Source organism: Gastrolobium bilobum, unplaced genomic scaffold, assembly GCF_033153095.1.
Source record: "Gastrolobium bilobum isolate Gb01-03AN ecotype WA unplaced genomic scaffold, APGP_CSIRO_Gbil_v1 utg44293, whole genome shotgun sequence".
Lineage (NCBI taxonomy): Eukaryota > Viridiplantae > Streptophyta > Magnoliopsida > Fabales > Fabaceae > Gastrolobium > Gastrolobium bilobum.
Window position 1 is genome coordinate 38,321 of NW_026898823.1, and position 22,342 is coordinate 60,662.

Consider the following 22,342-nt stretch of genomic DNA (forward strand, 5'->3'; position numbering starts at 1 on the left):
TTGTTGGCTGGAAATTTTCTACGTACACCCCCCAACATGCTTAACCCCACTTGAAGGATTATGATGCCTTCATCCTTTCACGAATTTCGAAATCGAAGAATATATATATATATATATAGGTAAAATCATTTTTGCAGCCGTTTTTACGTACAACAACGTCAGGTGTATGGTTATGATTCCCCATATTTAATGCTTTCATCCTTTGTATGGTTATGATTCCTCACATTTAATGCTTACAAGTATATATATGACAAGTATTTGATTGCTGTACGTACAACAGCTGCAGTAAACCCCATATATAGGGAAGGGATCTTTTGACTCTAGAGTAAGACTTACAACTCTTACTCCTCATCTCAACCGTTGATTTCTGTCCATCTAACAGTTATCTATACCAATTAATTAATTATTAATTTTAAATAAATAATAACAGTTAGATGGACGGAAATCAATGGTTGAGATAGAGAGTAAGAATTATAAGTCTTACTCTAGAGTCAAAAGATCCCTCCCATATATATATATGAAAAAAATATTTCTCAAGCAGCTTGAGATAAGTTTATCTCCGACAACCCTAAAACTATGTCGTTTTATTTATTTATTTCCTTATATTAATTGATTCACCTTTGAATGGTTATGATTTCCTTTTTCTCTCTCTTCCTTTATCACCATTGATCCATCTTTGTACGATTATGATTAAGTAGCCGAAGATAACATTATCTCAAGCAGCTTGAGAAACGATAAGCCCTATATATGTGTGTGTGTGTGTGGGATAAGATCATTTGACACCAGTATCAAACTTTAAAATTTGACACAAAATCCTAACCGTTGATTTTCGTCAATCAACGATTATCATTTATTGGAAATTAATAATTAATTAATAAGTTTAATTCCTAATAAATGATAGTCGTTGATTGGCGGAAATCAATGGCTAGGATTTGGTGTCAAATTTTAAAGTTTGACACCGGTGTCAAAGGATCATGCCCCTATATATATATATATATATATATATATATATATATATATATATATATATATATATATATAATAAAATCATATATAAAGTTATTGTATGTGCAACAATATCAAATATATGGTTATGATTCTCCATATTAAATAATTTCATCTTTGGTATAGTTATGATTCCTCATATTAAATACTTTAATCTATATGTATGAAAAATTTGTCACTACTGCACGTAAAGCGGCTGCAGAAAAATCGAATCCAATATATATATATATATATATATATATATATATATATATATATGAAAAAATGTTTCTTTGGTTATAGGAGATAAAATTATCTTTTGTATGTAATTTTGAGGGTTAGGGTAAATAATAAAGGATATTTTGGTAAAATTCATATAATAAAGAAATAATTAAAATTATTAAAATTCCCTTCATTAATTCTCTCAACCCTCAATATAACGTAATTTTAGGGTTGCGGATATATATATATGGGATTAATGTTCCTCATGCAATAAGAGATAAAGTTATCTCATGCAATCCCAATCCGACGTCATTTTTGGGTTTTAAAAACAATTCAGGGTATTTTAGTAAAATATATAATATAAAAAAAGTAAAATTATTAAAATATCCCGCATTTTTTAATATAAAAAAAGTAAAATTATTAAATTATAAAAGTTCAGGGTTGCTAGAAATAATTTATCTCCTTACAGAAAAACACTTGAAAGTTATATTTACTAGGGGTGTTCATCAACTGATCGAAAATGATTCAAACCGCGGTGACCGAACCGAAAAACCGATAATTGAATAAACTGAAAACCGAAAAATCAAAAACCGAAAAAAATCACAAATTTTAATTGGATTGGATCAGATTTCGGATTGGTTGACAAAAACCGATCCAATCCAAAACGTTCCAATATATTAATTCCCCTCTATCCACTTGGGTCTTTCTCCAATCATAGCCCAAAAATTTCTAAACCCAAGACTCATTAACTCATCAACTAAACTCAATAAAAAACTTAGTCACATCTCATAAACAAAATTTCATCTGTGTATAGCTTCATATCTCATTGCAAAAAAGAAACTATATTATCCTTTAAAGATGTTTTTGTATTTCAAAAAAAAAAAATTTACAAAGTCAATATATACAAGATTAAATATCATTTTCAGTCCTCAGCAAATTTTACGATACCCGCTTTAGTCCCTAGCAAATAAAAAGGCTATTCGTGATCCTAAGAAATTCAAAGTAGACCCATTTTAGTCCTTTTGAGGGACTAATATGGGTCTTTTTTGAATTTGTGAGGGACCACAATTTTAACTAAATGGGTCCATTTTGAATTTCTTAGGGACCACGGATAGCCTTTTTATTTGTTAGGAACTAAAGCGGGCATCATGAAATTTGCTGAGGACCAAAAATGATATTTACTCTATATACAAAGATGTTATTTATACAATAATCATGAAATTTTTTTTAGGATTTTCAAAAAACTGAAAACCGATCCAATTCAAACCGAAAAAAATTGGATTGGATCGGATTAGATTTGAAAAAAAAAACAAACCGAAGGGATTGGATCAGATGATTTTTACTTCCAAAACTGATTCAATCCAGACCGCGAATATCCCTAATATTTACAATCTTTTTTCGCTTACAACCCTTACAATCAAATCTTAACAGTTGATTTTCGTAATCTGACGATTATAATTTATTGGGTTACAGTTATTAATTAATTATTAATTCTCAATAAATTGTAATCGTTAGATTGACGAAAATCAAAAGTTAAAATTTAGTTGTAAGAGAATGTAAGTGAAAAGATGTATTAAATATAAATTTTTTTTATTTATATATATATATATGTGTGTGTGATATTTTAAATATAATATTTTAGATTTATCCTTGACTTTTATAATATAACTTATTTCAACGCTCAATGCTTGCCATTTAACAAGGGAAAATGACAGGAAAAAAAGACCAAGCTGTTGAAAAGTCAATGCTAAGATGTTTGTACAAAAAGAAATGAATGGTGACCAGCTCACCGACAAGACAAGCGCACAGCACGACCGCATATATTATCATCTCTTTCAAGTTCCAACTTCTTATTTTATTCAGCCGCCGCTAACTCTAACGTCTTCATATTTATATTTAATTTACTTATTTATTTTATCTGTATATACTTCCATGATGTCTTATTTAATATGATTCGTATTTTTTCCATTTACGCATAACACAATACTTGCTATCGAATAAGAATTTAAATATTTGCGTGGTAAGATTTGAGATTAGGTTATAAGGGTGTGTAATTGTGTACAGTGACCGATCTAGAAAATTAATAAAGAGTGGACATTCAATAAGTTAAGTACATATAGATCTAGGTCTGGTCTGGAACGCGACTTGCGAGCAGCTGCCGGCTAGCTGGGTCTGTGACTCAACTAGACCGATGATGGAGGAAGAAGCAAATATTTCAACTTCCAATAACGGAAATTGAGATTTGAGAGGAGATGAATCAATATGTAAATGCAAATGATGGGTCTGGAACAGAGCTCTCAGCTGTTAGGTTTGGATAATGAAGGTGGAGGAGGAAAAAAAACTCCTAAGAAAATAAAATATGAGAGAAATTAAAAAGGTAGGATATCATAACAACCAACTAGGGTTATTACCAATCAATTTCACCGTTAGATCGATTATGTTGATACAACGGTTATATTTATCTTTATATGGTTATGATCCCAATATTTAATGTAAAAGCATTAAATATGGAAAATCATAACCATACAAGAGTGAAAATAAATATAAAGTATTAAATATGAGGAATCATAATCATATAACAATGAAAATAAATATAATCGTTAGATCAACATAATTGATCTAATGGTGAAATTGATTGATAGTAACATTTGTAATAATCATAATTGGTTGTTATAATATTCTACCCCGAAATTAAATTGAAAAAACTTAAATTTTAACATAAGGGTATTTTTGTATTTCTACATCATATTTTAAGGGTGGGCACTTACCCCCTTCTCTTGTACCTAGATCTGCCTTTGATTGTGTACTTAATTCGAGTTTAATTATTATTTTTTCAAAATTTAAAAGTAACTATTATAAGTGTTAAATTTATTGGAAGGCGTCAATTAAGTTAATTGGTAAACATTTATGCAATTATCTCGTAACTATTGGAAAAATATGTCTTAATTCCAATGTTTTTTTTTTTTTTTTTTTATAACAATTCCAATGTTTTTTAGTCGGACCAGATATCGAACTAGTTAAATTAAGCACTATTTTATGTTTTAATGATTCAATAGTATTTGAGTTGGCTATACTTAAATATATTTTAATATTATATAGTTTATGAAGAAGTAAATTAAAAAAATATTATTCATATGGTAAGATAAAAAAGAAAAAACTTAAAATAAGAGGTTAAATTATGATTGTTCAGCAAACATAAGATGAAATGAAACAAAGAAGCAATAATTATGTTTTTGTACTTTAAAGTCCCACAATTGATTATAAGTAAAACACCCTAACATATTAACATATTGTACTTTAAAGTAGGGGGTGAAAGTAGATTGAGTTTGCTCTGAGCTTTGTCTAAAAAAATCTAAGCTTGTGTTATAAAATTTTAATTTGACCTGAAGCGATAATATAGTATAAGTCTAACTGTTATCTTGATCTGACCCATTTATAAAAAAACAAATAGTTTGGCCTGACCCGTTAACCTGTTCTTTTTTAATTTCCAAACAAAACATGAATCAATTTCATAAAATATTCAAATTTTATTGTTAAAACAAAGATCACAATTTCAACATTCAAACAAAATCATGAATCACAATAACAACTTATCACAATCTACATTTAAGTCATTTTTATAACCAAGATGCACAAACTAAATAATATATATTTCATCATATTCAACAAATCAATCCATATTATGTAAATCAAAATAACTGCATGAATTCAACAAATGCATCATGATGCCGATAGTAGCCAAAAACTTCTCATCATCTTCTCTCATACAAATACAATTCCCAGGTTACATAAGTTGGGAAACAAGTTGTAAATGTAGAAAATAAAAAACAAGATTAAAGAATAGAAAGAAAGAAAAAATTAAAAACCAAAAACCTTTTTATGCCTTTTGTTTTTTCTTCAAGCCATACTTATTTCGTAGCCAATCTCCACGGTATATCAAATCTTGGATGGTATCTTCAGCTAAGCTAGAACGACAAACATCAATAACTCTTCTTCCAGCACTAAATGGTGATTCTAATGCTACTGTGGAGATTGATACAATCTTATGCCACTCCCAAATGTAGTATTGGTGGGGGATCGTACCTAGGTCCTTCCACCACTTACTCAGCTCACATGCACCAACAGAACTATCACCATTTGGTATTATTGTGAATAATATTATTTTATTTAATTTAAAATAAATAATATGATATAGATTGCTATAGGCTTATATGCCCGACATATAAAAAAAGCATATGATCTGCTTTCTAAAATAGACTTTTTTAAAAGTCTGGACCTATCCTATTTGATCATATATAATAGGCCGAGTCTGACCTTATATAAGCTAGGCCGTAGGCTACTGTAGAGTGGCCCTACCCACTTTCACCCTTGTATAAAAGTTAAGAAAGAGATACATCATGTTATGCCTTATATATAGAGGGGTTTTGATACCGATGTCAAATTTTAAAATTTGATATCAAATTGTAACCGTTGATTTCTGTCAATCAACAATTATTATTTATTGAAAATTAAACTTATTAATTTCTATTAATTGATAACCGTTAATTGGTTTGATACCGATACGAAAAATTCCCGCCCCATATTATATAATGGATTTCGTATGTAGACTCGTGCAACTTCATATTAGGCCCTGATGTAAATTTCATCATGTTTTTGGTTGTACTAAAAACTAAAAAAAAGTTGACGCATCACAAAATAATCATAATTTTGTTATGATTATCTTATTATTCCATGAAAAAATTTAAAAGAAAAAATTTAAAAAGCACCACTAGGGTTAGCCTAGTGGTGTGGGGTGTGTGTGTTAAGAGTGTGTGTAGTGTAGGGTGTTGTGTTCAATTCCTTGTAACCTCCAAAAAAAAAAAGAAAAAATTTAAAAGCAAAAATCACGCACCACATTTTGTTGTGACAAACTGCATGAATTGGTAAAAATATTTTTTATTCAAAAAAAAATTATTTATTAAATTTTAATTTTTCTAAATTTATATTACGATAAGTTCAATTAAAACATAAACTAAAGAAAAAAAATATCATACTATAAAATTGCAACTTTTTATATGACAGGACAGTAGACGTATTTTCAATTTTTTGTATCTTTCATTTTAAATAATTTATTTAATATTATGACATCTTTAAGATGACGATGTGAATTCACCCACTTGCCATAAATACCCAACCACCAAAAACGGTCACATTCAGCCGTGCAAAACTCAAACCATATACAGCTCATAGACTCATTAGATGACTCAAATAATGATAATTTGCCTATGGTTAAACAACTTTGGGTGTCAACGTAAAAAAAAATTAAAATTAAATATAAAACTTACTCTAATAATATCAATAAAGTTATGTGATATGTCAAGTTTTTAAGATTTTTAGGAAGTGCATGTTTATATCAGCTTATTTCTAGATTTTTTTAAAGATAATTTCTTAAATATGCTTTAAATTATTATTATTTAAAAATAAAATAAAATGAGCCTTTACTGATGATTGTTTTTTACTCTGTTTCCTTTAGTTTACTAAGTTAAAAATATAATTAAAGGTAGATATTATATTACATCTTCCAAATCAGAAGTTCTTCTCTCCATGAGAAGTGAAATGTTTGGAAGCATGGAACAATCTCATGTCCGATTTTTATTTTTTTTCATTTATCATTATTATTAGAAATTGAAACTAGAAGGAAAACATAGAAATTACAGACACAGGAAAATAATGGTCAAACATTACCGGTGGCTCCGGTCAACGGTTGATAAACCTCTTTCTATTTCTCTCTTATTCTCTCTCTCTCTCTCTCTCTCTGTCTCTCTGTTACTGGTCTTTTAGTTCTGTGGAGGAGCTTCTTGGGTTCTCCGAGTTTTTACCTTTACTGGGTCTGATTCAAAAAGCTGACTTTTTTTTCTTCTGGGGGAGAATTCTGCTTTTCTTAGCTTGGTTTAGAAGGAAATGGCAGTGAGTTTTTTCTTCTCTTTTATAAAATTTTGTTTGTTTGTTTTTGGCAATGGTTTGATTGTGTTTTATATGTCTGTGATTGCTGAGAAAATTGTGGAAAAGGGAATCTCAGTTTCAATCTATTGCATTATGTTTTATGTTTTGCAATGTTAGGTGGAAGTTCATTTTTTTTCTTTCACTGGTTATCTCTTTTGTTCATCATCTAAAACTTTGATATAGTTGACCATAATTAGACTTCAATTTTTATTTTGGTCAACTCGTTATCTCTCTACAGCCAAATCAACCATTAACAGCTTCATTTTTCTGCTTCTCAGAAACATGAGGCAATTCAATCAGAATCTTATTATGTTGAATTTTCTTGGTTCTCTCTAGCAGCTAGTTTCATAAATCATGCTGCGTTAACAATTTAGCTTAGCCTTTTGAATACTAAATAAGGGCTTGTTTCTTTTTCATGAATTTCTGACTTATTTTTTTCCTAAAGTATGGATCAAGTATCGAGTTAATTTAATTAATTAAAAAAATCTGTTTGGATGAGTAATAACTTATTAATTTTTAGTTGAATCAAATAATAACAAAAACAAGTATCTAGTTGAATTGTAACTATGAGCTTGTTCTTTTACTATAATCCAATGTTTGAGATAAAGGATGTACTATTCGTACTGTTTATGGGTGTTAGTCACTAAAGTTTACAGGCTAAACACCATTTTAAAGTTTTTGGACAAAAGAATTGCCCGGTTAAAGCTGATTGCATAAGTTTTTCCGAAGTAATGCAGTCAAACATGTCACCTATGCTGACGGGACTAGTCCCGTCACTGATACTGACGGGACTCGTGTCACGTCAGCGCCACGTAAGCAGTCCAATTACCGTAAATTTTTGGAAGACCATAACTTGTGATTCGGGTATCCAAATCAGATGATTTTTTTTTGATTTCACATAACTTTTCAAGATCTACGCAATGACGCCTCATTTGATATATTTTATCTCCCACAAACATAGTCTTATGGATAAACACTCTTGTGATTGTGATACAATTGTTACAAATTCAAACTATGTTTGTGGGAGATAAAATATGTCAAACGAGGTATCATTGCGTAGATCTCGAAAAATTATGTGAAATCAAAAAAAAAATCATCTGATTTGAATACCCGAGTCACAAGTTATGGTCTTCCGAAGATTTACGGTAATTGGATTGCCTACGTGGCGCTGACGTGGCACGAGTCCCGTCAGTATCAGTGACGGGACTAGTCCCGTCAGCATAGGTGACATGTTTGACTGCATTACTTTGGAAAAACTTATCCAATCAGCTTTAACCGGGCAATTCTTTTGTCCAAAAACTTCAAAATGGTGCTTTTCCCAAAGTTTACAACAGTAACAGTTTTGTCACATGTAAGATAAATTTTTACTTGACATACGACCAGCAATACTCAATGGCAGTGAATGTTGGATACTAAAGTGCAAAGAAGGGTGAAAATGTCAGTTTACTGTTTGTGCCATAGATAGCTCTACTACTGTATCAAAGATCAGTTTTAATTGGGAGAAGTAATTAATCATTACTGGCTAATTGCAACTTGGTTCATAAATTTAAATTTGGGAGATGAGTTTCTTAAAGATCAACATGGGGTAAAAGAGTATATATGTGGAATTTTATGGAGTCAGAAGAACAGCATGAGGGAAAAGAGTACATGTGTGGAATTTTGAGGAGGCTAAGGTCAATAGTTTGGGGGCTAAGGATCACACTGTAAAAGTGACCAACCCAAAAGGATCCTACTCAAGAGTTACTCTAAAATAGATTCATCACAAAGTTATTGCAAGTTTTAAATACTAATCATTCCACTACTATCAATATCAATAAATAGCTTCAAAGAGTCAAGCATGCCTGTGGGCATTCCATGCTATTGAATTGGTTGACTAGGAAAATTAAAGACCTTTCTCTGTGTTCTTTCTAAGTTATTGATCTACTTTACTGTATTTATCTAGGTTATTAATAATCTTTTGCTGCTTACAAGAATGAGACCAAGTAAAATTTAATCTCCTGAAGCTGAAGTATGAAGTCATCAGCTTCTGTGGTTTGTGACTCATGTCATGCTAATCTATTTTTGTCTTGTTCAGTTGCATGGACCATTTGGCGTAGGTTGTTTGTAGTTTTTTTTCTTAAGTCTACAGAAATTGGAGAGTTCCTTGCCTATTCATTTCAATAGCTGAGAAAGAAGTAAAAAGGTGCAATTTTGTTGGGGTTGTGCAATGTTTGCTTAGTTTGCATTGCTTAATTTGAGAAATGCTATATTTTTTGAGTAAACTTTCAATATTTCATTTACTTTGGGAAAATTTAGTCCCTTTGCCTTCGTTAAGGTGCTCCTCATTTGCTTCTTTCTTCTTTTTAGTAAAATCAATTTTTATCTGCAATCTCTTGGAGACTGACATTGACTTTGATGGAATACTATATCTTTCATTGTCAGCAGTACAATCATTTTACATGTGCAGTGAAACAAAGCCCCGTGTACTATATGGTATGCATTATGAGGTCCTCATGAAAGGTTTAAAACAGCATACCAGTAACAAGGATGTAAAGGGCATATTGTGAATAAGTAGGCATTTGAGACAGGATGTCATGTGATTAATTTAAAAATACGCGTAAATGTGAGTTGGAGTTAGGTAAGGTGCAGCATGCAGGTTTTAATATTTTTCTTGCAAGGCAAGTTTGTGTTTATGGCCTAAGGGTGTAGGGTGGGGTTGGATTGAGCAAAAATCCACCCCTTCTTGCCCCATTCCAAGCCTAGCAACGATTTGTCAAACATGCACCTACTGGCTTTGATTTTATCTAGAGAGCTACATTAACTGTATTTGTGCACAGAATGCATTATATAGATTAGGATTATAAGATTGTCATAAGTTGGTCTAATTGGGAAGAATCTTGTGTAAATTCTTCTAGGGGTAAGATCTGTGGAATCTCTTTGGAAATAAACTTGTAATATGTTGAATATTATAGTGTGGTTTCAATTTAGTATATTGTTCTGTCCAATAATCAGGCATAGAGGTGTACCTGACCTTAGGTAGAATGAATGGAGGGTGTTTTTGAGGTTCTGGTTATGTAGCAGATTGGGGGGTAGCAAAAGGCACTCCGACACTTAATTAGAGGCAAACTAGAATGCTGGTGTGTGAGGGAGAAGTTCCCATTTTTAGCCCTGTATTTATAGTGGAGATAGCTTACTTGGGGAGAAATCCTTTAGGCTGTGACCCCTTTAATTTAGGGAATGGAAAGGTTCTTGGGGATTTTATCTCTTGATAATCATGTGATTGTGTTATTTCTACTAGCTTCTAGAAGTTTTAGCAGTTATTTGACAGGACTGAGATAACCAATTACTGTATCTGGGCACTGAGGCCATGATGGCAATATTATTTTGTTTTTTATCTTGTTGTATTTGTTATTTATAGCTCCAATTCTTTTTTTTGAGTTGTGATAGGACATTCATCAGTATCTGAAACTTGTACTCTGGGGTCTCTTCATTGAAACTTTACTTAACATGCACTTTTCAATGTTTCAATTTGACAGCAACGTTCTCATGTACCAAAATTTGGCAACTGGGAAAGTGAAGATGATGTTCCTTATACAGCATATTTTGACAAGGCCCGGAAAGGTCGAACTGGCATAAAGATAATAAACCCAAATGACCCTGAAGAAAATTCAGATTTAGTTCCTGATGATTCATTATCTGATTCCCTAGCTCCTTCTTCCAAACCCATAGTTGACAAAGGATCAGCGCAATCAACAAACGAGCTACGTAAGAGCTTGGAAGATGGTGATCCTAAGCATTTTATTGACTCTCCAGCTCGTCATGATAATGCAGGCAACAAGAGTGCCAGTGATTCTGCACCTCGTCATGGAGGCCATGGAGTTGGTTCCAATGATAGCCGTAGAAGACCTTCAAGACAAAGTACCGGATCTGAATACAGCATTGAACGTTCACCCCTTCATCGCCAGGCTAGAACCCCTGGAAGAGATAGTCCCTCATTGGAAGGAAAAAATTCTTATGACAGCAGCCATGGTACACCGGGAAGATCACGGTTAAGACCCGTTAATCGAGGGGATGAAACTGTTAGTTTTCATTTCTGCTGTCCTATGTTATTACTATGCATCAACATTAACATTACCTTTATTTCAAATTAGTTGGGGTTAACAGTCCATAAACTCATTATAAAAGCAAGAGCAGATTGTTACTATCATTCACAAAAGGGCAAATCCCGATGCACAAGGTTCCCCGAAATATGAGGGTAGGGGTGAGGGTCAATTGTGTGCTAACTTTACTCTTGCATTTTTGCAAAGAGGCATTTTCCCAAACTCGAACGTGTGACCTTCCGGTTACAAAGAGTAATCTTATTGCTGCTCCAAGGCTCGTCTTCTAATAACTACCATTCATGGCATGAAAAGAATAAAAACTTGCATATATATTATTAAGGATTTGACCTTGGAGTCTTTATGTAATTTTCTATCACAAATATTTTCTGATTTTAGCTTTCTGATATTGCAGCCTGATAAAGGTGCAGCTGTTCCAAAGTTCGGAGAGTGGGATGTGACCAACCCTGCATCAGCTGATGGCTATACTCACATTTTCAACAAAGTGAGGGAAGAGAGACAGGGTGGGGCTGGACAAGTGCCAGGCACACCTAATGAGAGACCACGTGTTATTCGGAACCAACCTAGCAATGACACAGCCAAGGTAGGTGGCAAAACCTGTTTAATATTGAGATACAAGATCTGTAAGTTTGGAATTTTCACTATACTGATGCTTAATCTTTGTACTCCTACTTGTTTCTTCAGTGTTGCTGCTTTGGGTGGGGCAAAAAATGATTTCTTGGATGTGTTGAATTTTATTCTGAGCAGAAAAGGAGGTAAAAATAGTGTTGTGAATGGTGATGAGATGTGTGTAGTACTTGTAAATATCCAAGGCTCTTTCTCCTTGCGGGAAGACATCGTTGGAGTGCATTTATCGTAACTACTTTGTGCTTTTTTTTTTTTTGTTTTTTTTTTTTTCCTTTTGTCTTTCTTTCAAATGTTCAGCAAAGACATTTTGCATGCAAGATTGTGATTTTTCTTTCTTTTTATCTTCTTTTTGGCCATCTGTTGTGTTACTGTTGTGCTTTACAATTCAAATCAACTGTATGTATCTGAGATATAAAAGGAGATTGGTTATATAATTCTTTTCCAATGAATTGATGGGTTGTGACTCGAGTTCTATTGTGTTCAAGTTTGGTGAAGTCCTCTAGTTTAATTGGAAATTATCCACTAACAAACTGTTTCTTATCATGGTCTGCTTAAGTAGATCTTACTAATCAAGTTAATGATCTATTTGAAATTTCCACTTCTTGTTAACCATTATGCACCCCTTTCTCCCCTTCTCTCCAGCTTCTCCCTTCTTCTTTATCCCCCTTGTGATAGCTGGAACAATGCATTAGTCCTTCCTGTTAAATTTTGGCTGATGCCTGATATGGTAGGAATACTCCTTTTCTTGATAGCTATTGTGGAATGTTAAGTAGGGGTGTGAGGTTCCTAATGACTACAACATACCTTCGTAATTACACTTGAAATGGCCGCAGGTAACTATCTCCATGCCTTCATCTTTCTGCTGCTAGGTGTCTCGAATTCAAGTTTAAGTGGTAAAATCCTATATAGCAACGGAGACAGTGAGGATGTATAGTAATGACCCATAAACTTAACGCTTTAAGGTTGAGACATAGTGTCAAATTTATTTATTATGGTTGATATAACTTAATCTATTGTGATAATTTTTCCTTATCATAGGCTCCCCTTGGCCCACCTAACAATAGGAAGTGGCAAATCAAACAAAAATGGCCGAATCAAAGTTGTTTCTTGGTGACTCAGAGGTCACAATTTCGAATTTATAAAACAATTTCTGTGCAAAAATATAAGTGTAAAACTGCATGTAAGGATTTCCTTCATCTCTTACTCTCAAGTATGAGTTTCGTGGAAAGTGATTTTTTAAACAATAATGCATGTAGCCCCCACCCTTGACCCATAAGGTCAAAATTTTCCAATTAGTGTACCCAGTAAACCAAAGCTGCTAAGACAAATAAATTGAGTTGAACGTTGATTGAAAGTCAGAGCAAAGAGTAAAATGGAAACAATAACTTGCTTCTCCTCAAAGTTATCATCCAAAGCTTATTCAGATCAAGTGAGTCATCAACATTTCCCAGAAAATCTTATCATTAATAAATCCACCTGCTAGAATTTATCAGGAACAAAACCTAGATTTCTCATGCAATATAATACTCTTCTGGATTTATAGGAATCAGAGCTTACTATCATCGTGATCTTCTAGACCTTGGAGTTGTCCTTCTAATATTTTGATTTCCTTGATTCTTGAGCACCACTATACCATACCGGTGTTCTCTCCATATATGATATATCAAAGTAGTAAGTTTTATTAGTTGAGACCAAAACGTACGTTCTGTCAATCAAATTAAATTTCACAACATAGCGACGATTTTATGTAACTAAGACATGCTACCAAACATGTTCAAGCGATCATACAAAGGAATTACAAATGTTGGATGCACAACTGAAGTTACCATGTTTTATCCATTTAGCTGGATACGGAGGAAAGAAAACCAAATAACTTTTGTGATAGGGTTTTTCTAAAGTTCTGCATCTATCATTATTATCTTCCTCATATGATAATAATTTTTTGTTTGTTTGTCTAAACTGAAATTTTGGGAGGATCAGCAAGGTACAACTCACAAAATAAATAAATAAAAAACTACACAGTTTAACATCATGTACTAGCGCTAAGAATTGATATTTGGCATTTAATTTGCGAACTTTTTCGAGAAAAATCTTGCAATGTTAACATTAGGCACTTGCGTGAATTTGGCTTATGTTTGCATGAAAATGCCAAGTTAAGAAATGAGGCAAAATTAGAGGACAAAATTGGAAAAGCCAAATAAAGATACAATAAATTATGATAAAGTGTAATAAGAAAAATATTAATGTTTTCTTGCAAGAAAAATGCTAGCGACATATTTCATGATATTCTCTTTTCAATACTTTTATTGAGTGAAGCCTCATGGTAGTTCTACTATAGTCTATTTTGTATATACAGGATTAACATGAGGTTTTACTTAATAATAATAAAGAGTGAATTGTTAAAAGAGTATTGCTAGTATTTCTCTCTCTTTCTTTTTTTTCTTTTTAGAATCAACTATCCCTCATCATTTATTTTAAGTATAGGGTTGGTAAAATGGATCTCACCTATGGGTCAGCCCATTTAATTCGTCTATTTTGATGGGTTGAGTTAAATATTTCAATGCACTAACTTAACATAATTTGTCCTGTATTAAGGTTAGTTAAAGTGGGTCAACTCGAGAGTAGGGGCAAGTCAACTTACCTATCAATTTTTTCATTTTTTTAGTTGTCTAAGGTAATGTTTCATTTGTTATGTCATACTTTCGTGATATCTTACATATGTATCTCAATTCTCCTCAACAAAAGTTAAAGAAGAAAACACTTGATTTATGACAAAGGTTATCCATATGTGGAGATAAAAATGAATTCCTAAAGATCATTAAAATTGAGAATTAATATACATTTAGACTTTAAATTGGTAAAAATGAATAAGAGTGGGTTAGATTTATTAAAGTCATAAAATAAGATTTATTTTAAATTTTTTTAGTTATTTAAATTAGTTAACCTGCTATAAAATGGGGTGGATTGATATTTTCAACCCACTTCTAAAAGACAAGTTAACTTGCCTTCCCTTTTTTTTGACAATATGAAGGTAGGTCAAAGTGGGTCAACCCATTTTACCATTTCTACGACAAGGACAATCCTACGCGAAAGGAACATACTTAATGCTTCATTGATCAACTAATTCTATGAGTCAACCTCACCATAAGAAATTCATAATAGTCGGAATCTATAAGCCCACTATGTTTCCTTTGGAGGGGGTTGTCACTATATGGATGATACCACTAGCTTAGGTAAAGACCAGGCCAGATGGAATGATTCCAAGTATAACAAGTTAATAACAATGGAGGAATGATGGTTAAATATGTGACTTAATAGAAATGGGCATAATAACGATACATAAGATACCTTCTGGTGTGCCCCTGGGGGGCTATTTATAAGAGAAGATTCTGCTTACTGTGTGAAGGTTGGTGGGGAGAAGGTCAACTCTCCTTGGGGTCTCATACCGATGGCAGTGTTGGGCGTGACAGGCGCTGCCATCGTAGCAGTGTTGTGCCTTCTGCATCCGGTGGTATCAGCGTGGGTTACAGGGGGACAACTTCCTCTTATGGTATTTGGGCGACTGCTTTCGGGAGTTGAGGTCCTAAGGTAGGATACTTTGGTGTTTAACCTTGGGAAGTTACCATGTTGGGGGGTATGCGTCGCCCCAGCAGGTAGGGCTGACGTGGATGCTTGGCGGGTGCTGGGCCTCAACCATTGGGCCTGATTCTTGTTGGGCCATCCGGAACAAGTAGCCTTCTAAAACAATCCATGAAGATTCAAACAATTTATAAAATAACTCTTCCCAATTGCATACACTACAAAAAAGCTTTATTTAGCCACATTAACAAATGTTGCTAAACTAAACAAAAAATGTGGCTAACTAAAAAAACCACACTTTGCATGAATGTGGCTAATAATGGCGTTGCAATATTTCTGCCACACTTGTTGGTTAGTTTTGCCACATTATGTTTGAGTGTGGTAGCAGTGATTTAGCTACGATTATAACTAACTTTGGCACGGTTAAACCGTGGCTAAATTATTATTATTTTTTTAAAAAATGACCAAAATATAGCACGATGACAAATTGATGCTCAGTTAGGCTTTTTGGCCCTTTTGCCCCTCATTAATTAATTAATAACCAATTTGCCCTTGATCCAGAACTATCCACCAACCTGCCCCTTTTAGTCGACTACCTTGTTTTTTTAGTCGAGCAAATGGTCAAACTTCAGAAAGTGGACTACCGCATATTTAGTCGACTAGAAAAGCATCTTAATCAACTACATTTTTGGGATATTTAGTCGACTAAGTAACGATATTTAGTCGACTAAATATCGACTGAAACCCTATATTTTCCATGTTTTCGGTCTCATTTCGATTGTTGTTGTTGTGTAAACCTAAATAGCTCCCTTTGTTCATGTGTAATCCTCTCAATCTAATTGTATTTCATCCCACCATCTCTACAGACCTAATATTGTGAAATCATTGTCATTGCCCAATTCCAAACCCCAAAATCCGAACCCAAACCCCCAATTTTAGAACCCTAGTCCCAATTTCGTGAGGAAGATGAGCACAAGTCCAAACATGTATGTGACAATGATCTACTATGATGGAAAGCATTATAAAGGCCCCAATGGTGTTCAATTTGAAGGAAAAACGAAAATGTTGAAAATCAAACAGGGCACTACATACAATGAGTTAAAGGAGAGAATTCAGCAAAAATTGGGTCTGTAAGGCAGCCAATGCGTTCAATGGATGATTGCCAGGGTAGAGACAACAGTTGGTAAGGATGCTATTTACTACATTGGTAACGATATATGTGATGATGAAGATGTCGAATGTGTCATAGATGCAATTGTTGACCGAAAATTTCAAAATTTTATTTAGATATATGTTGAATTAGATTGTGGTCAATCTTCATCTGCACCCATGCATACAAGAAGTGAATCGTATTTTGGTCGTGAAGAAAGAGTAGTCGATTTATCTGCACCTGCACATGTTATAAGTCAGATAACACTGCGGGAAATAGATGAGGATGAACAGGATGCCGATATGGACATCGATGAGGACGGTGAACCTGCGAGTGTTATTCCTCTAGGTGACACGTCAGATACTGACGTAGAGGGTGATTTCGACGCTGACACAAGCTCACCATCCCCGAGTTCGCAGGTTACGAGACCACTTCGTGTTGACCCTGTTAGCAGTGGTAAGATTTGTTTTTTGAAGATTTAATTTAGCAATTATTTTTTTTGTTATGAATGGTATTGACGGTGGCATTATAATGCATCCGTAGGTTCTGAGATCGAGCCATTTTGGAATGAAAGCTCACATTATTCCTTCATTAATTGGGTCCACCCTAATGATGAGACGGAGATATTGTATGGTGACGATGATGATCACGGTGGCTGGCAATTAGGGGATCCTTTATATTTGTATCAGGAGTTTCGTAGCAAATCTGAAATGCAACATGCAGTCAAATTATATTGTATGAAGGCTCACCGTACTGCTGTTTTGGCAAAAAGTGATGACCATAGATTTGTGATGAAGTGTCGACACCATAATGATGGATGTCCCTGGTATGTGAGGGCATTGTTGCCGAAGAATGGAAATACTTGGGTGGTTAGTAAGTGGGTTAAAGAACACACCTGCCTAAACCAAGGTCTTACCCGGGATCATAGACAGTTGGATTCTGATGTGATATGTGCAACCATTATCAGTATGTATTATTCGATATATCTAACTTCCTAAGGTATGTTTACGTTAATCAGTTTGTATTCTGACTGTTGGTCGGTGTTTTTTTTTTATATAGATATGTTAAAAGAAGATCCATCATTGAAGCCAGTTCTTATTCAAGAGAGGGTACAACGTTTGTATGGATACAACATATCTTACAGGAAAGCTTGGAAGGCTAAAATGAAAGCCATTGTCAAGTTATTTGGCGACTGGGATAAATCGTATGCATTCTTGCCTGGTTGGCTGACATACATGACGCAGGTTAATGTGGGTTCTGTGTTCAAGATTGATACGGACCAATGTGTTGATGAACGCCGAGTGTATACGGATAAGGCTGTCTTTCACCGAGTATTTTGGAACTTTCACCAGTGCATTGAGGCCTTCAAATATTGTAAACCCATAATCCAAATTGATGGCACACATTTGTACGGTAAATATAAAGGAACTCTTTTGATTGCAACTTCACAAGATGGAGATGGTTACATTCTCCCTATTGCATTTGCTATTGTTCCTCCGGGTGAGAGATTGGATGATTGGTCGTGGTTTCTTAGCCTCATGCGTTTTCACGTCACGCATAAGCATGGCATTTGTCTAATATCCGATCGTCATCCCAGCATCATCAGGGCTGTAACAGATCATGCCGGTTGGCAGCCACCATTTGCGTATCATGTGTTTTGTCTACGCCACATCGGAAACAACTTTAGCACTAAGTTTAGAGATGTGGAATTAAAGAAAACCCTGATGAAGCTAGGTACAATCTTCTTTTTAATATGTACAAATTGTATATAATTCATCCTTTTGTATCTAACGCATCATTTTGTATTCCAGGGTACTTGAGTTCAAAGATTCATTTTGATATCAGATTCCAGGAATTTATCGACAGTAACCCTCAAGTAGCTTCATGGATAGATCAGATTCCCAAAGAAAAATGGTGCAGGTCTTACGATGAGGAGGGTCGGAGGTTTGGTCACATGACGACTAACCTATCTGAGTGTGTGAATAAGATCCTGAGGGGTGCACGTAATTTGCCTATAACAGCATTGGTGAAGATGACTCAAAGTAGACTTGTTGAGTATTTCGTCAAGAGACGTGAAAAGATCCAAAAAGCAAAGGCAAAGGGTTGGAGAATTGCAAAAAAAGTTGAGGATATCATCCAAAAAAATGATCAATTAACAGTGAGCCTCCGTGTGCGGGTTTTTGATAGGGACCTGCAGCTATTTGAAGTCGAGGATGCCTACAATCAATCAACTCATGATGCAGGTGACATAATGAGGGTGGACTTGCTCAATCGCAAATGTCAATGTGGACGGTTCACATCTAGAAGATTTCCTTGCAGTCACGTCTTAGCGGTGTGCAAGGTAGAAAAGTTGAACCACTATGATTATGTTGATCCTGTGTTCTCAATTGCACAAATTGATAAGGTATATGCTGCACATTGGTATCCAATGGGCAATGAGTTGTTGATTCCACAAATTGATGGCCCAACCATTATCCCAAATGCATCTTTGGTACGTGCACAAGGAAGACCCAAATCGTCAAGGATACAGAATAAGATGGATTGGGTTGAGTCTCAACCGACAAGCAGTCAGAGTAGATCTAGCATGTGTAAGCAAATTGGTCACAACAAACGTACATGTCCTATGAGGATTCCCAATACAAGATGAATTGCGGAGGAAGCATGGGAGGGGCTTAATGTTTTGATGGTTTAACATTATAGGCATTTATGGTTTTATATGCTTGTATTTGATGTCATGATGTTTGTATTTGAATGTAATGACGGTGCTATGTTTGTATTTGATGTCATGATATTTGTATTTGAAAAAATGAACGGGTTGATGTAATGATGCTTGTATTAATAAATTATATGTGTTTAAATTGTTACAACGCAGATTTGGTGCGCATACACCAACGTTTTGACACAGTACGTAAACCATGTATGAATTTAACTTCATCTTAGTTTTTTGACTCGAAAATTATGCTCCCTAAGTCACACTCCCTTAGTGGATCAGTGTAGAGTGGAAACATAGGGCAAAAAACATGTGTAATTTGGATTTGGGGTCCTAAACCAACAATTTAGTCGATTAACCTGTACTGGTTTAGTCGACTAAATTGTTGGTTTAGGACCCCAAATCCGAATTACACATGTTTTTTGCCCTAGGTTTCCACTCTACACTGATCCACTAAGGGAGTGTGACTTAGGGAGCATAATTTCCGAGTCAAAAAACCCATGTGGACATTAAATTCCTAAAACCAAGTCGTATGTTGTCATAACGTTTGTTTACGGTTAACAATACAAGATGTAGCCTTTTTAAACACATGTACTGATTTGCTGTGATGTGTTATGGACGAATGTGACCTGTTCAATATTGTTTTGTGCCGTGATGATCAAATTGCTAAAAAGGTTCCATTCATAAGTTATACAATATTGAAATGGAATTCAATTCATTACACAACATAACATCGATCCAAAAAACATAACAATTCTGCATTCATTAAAAAAAGTTACATTACAACAACGACTTAAAGGAAATACATGAACAAAACATAATAACATGATGTAAACCCTAAATCTACTCCTCATCCCCGTCTGTGTCCGTCTCCGAGTCGTCCTCATCTGACACATGACCCCCATCCCCTGCTGCCTCAGCTACCTCACCACCTCTTGCAAGCTCCAGACGAGCAAGCCTGTCTTCCACACCCTTAAACCTTCCCTGTATGTGTCTAAACCTTTCATTCCCTTTCTTTCTCCATTTTTTATGTGCCAGCGCCATCTTTCCTATCTTCTTTGTCATTGCATTTATGCCCTTCATGACATCACGCAGTGAAAATCCACCTTCAGGTTCAGCTATCTCCTCAACCTCAGCCACATCCTCCTCCTCCTCATCCTCCTCCACCTCTGGCTCAACAATATGGTCATCTGGGGCAACATAAGGAACCTCAACCTGGGGCATACCACTGAACTCCCACACACCCGATCTTGTGTTCTTAGTAATCCTGCACTGCTCCAATAGACGCTTTCCGAACTTGCAATTATAGCCCGTGGTCTTCTTCAACAGCTCAGTCTCCATGAGAACACTAAAGTGAACCAATATCCTCTGTACCAGACAAGCGTATGGAAGATGACCCTTATGTTTGGCCTTAAACATAAACCAACAGATATAGTGCCTCCAGTTCACCATCTGGGCATGTCGGATAACCCACATAATGGGAATGTCATGTTCCAACACCCTGAAATGATTAAAAGATCGCGGAAACAGAACGTGGGTGAGGACATAGTGTAGTATACGGGACTCCACAGAAAGCAACCCCACCGTATAGTGCAAGTGTTCCCCACGGACTCTTCTCTGCTCCTGCACGGCATCCTCTCGTACATATCCTGGAAGTACTACACCACTATCAGCGTCATACGCCACAATCTGAGAAGAGTCAAAATCATAGCCGAGTATCTCCAACCATGCAGGTGTCGTCATGATGATATCTATTCCACAAACCCTCGACCTCAGCTCGCCCTGTATGTAGCTGAGGTTATGGTAGAAGGCCCGCACCATAAGCTCTGAATACGGACATAGGGTCTCGGCCAACACCCTCAGATGTGCCGCCTCCAACACCCCCACAATTTCAAATCCCTCCTTATCAAAAAAGGCTGTATCCAAAGACTTTGGAGCACATAACGGCCGGTTCAAATGGTCACGTACGAATGAAGCGTGGACGGCAGGGTCGTCCTCAAACAGATACCCATACGGGAGGTCAACAGTATCAGGCTCTTCGTCTTGTCGCCTTGACGAAGAAGGCCGCTCTTGCCTATGCTTGGTGCGTCTCTCAAGTGACTCATTGCCCTCATCGCTTGGTCTTCTGCGGCTTGTCATTTGTTTAAGGTACCTACAATGAAACATGTCAGCATTTAACTATATGAAACATGTCATGATGGTAATGAAAACTTGCAACATAAGGGCTGTAAACCAAAAGCAAACTTTTCCCACATACAAACTTTTCAAACAAAAAAATTCACACAATGCAAAAAAATAAACCTTAGTAGATTAGGGTTACAAAACCTACAACAAACGCTTTGATTAGAGTTCACAAATTCGGACAGCAAACAAATAAAAAAAATTCCTAAACCTAAAACACAATGCAAGTTAAGAAACCTTACCTATCCTTCAGATTTCACGATTTGGACCGTATTTGGGGGCAATCCACACGCCTGAGGGAAGGGTTTGGGGCGTTCTTCAGCTGCTCCTGCGGATTTGGGGTTTGGGCCGCCTCCGTAGTCGATTAGGTTTGCTACTCCCCCTCTGCCGAATCAGGGGGTTTTTAAAAAACAAATCAGTCGATATTTAGTCGACTAAATATCGTTACTTAGTCGACTAAATATCCCAAAAATGTAGTCGATTAAGATGCTTTTCTAGTCGACTAAATATGCGGTAGTCCACTTTCTGAAGTTTGACCATTTGCTCGACTAAAAAAGCAAGGTAGTCGACTAAAAGGGGGCAGGTTGGTGGATAGTTCTGGATCAGGGGCAAATTGGTTATTAATTAATTAATGAAGGGCAAAAGGGTCAAAAAGCCCTTCCCAATTGCATACACTACAAAAAAAGCTTTATTTAGCCACATTAACAAATGTTGCTAAACTAAACAAAAAATGTGGCTAACTAAAAAAACCACACTTTGCATGAATGTGGCTAATAATGGCGTTGCAATATTTCTACCACACTTGTTGGT

The 22,342-nt window shown here is 35.1% G+C and overlaps 1 protein-coding gene across 2 annotated transcripts; it reads left to right on the plus strand.

Moving 5' to 3' along the window:
- Positions 1-6,996: 6,996 nt before the first annotated feature.
- On the plus strand, positions 6,997-12,336 carry LOC133284425 (RPM1-interacting protein 4-like). Of its 2 annotated transcripts, none has more exons than XM_061481433.1 (4): positions 6,997-7,152; positions 10,704-11,246; positions 11,680-11,868; positions 11,970-12,336. In XM_061481433.1, exons 1-4 carry the CDS (start codon positions 7,147-7,149, stop codon positions 11,997-11,999), a joined length of 768 nt encoding a protein of 255 aa, XP_061337417.1. In that variant the 5' UTR covers positions 6,997-7,146; the 3' UTR covers positions 12,000-12,336. The 2 variants fall into 2 exon arrangements, with proteins under 2 accessions (XP_061337417.1, XP_061337416.1); XM_061481432.1 differs by lacking the exon at positions 6,997-7,152 and adding an exon at positions 9,159-9,219.
- The last annotated feature ends 10,006 nt before the right edge of the window (positions 12,337-22,342 follow it).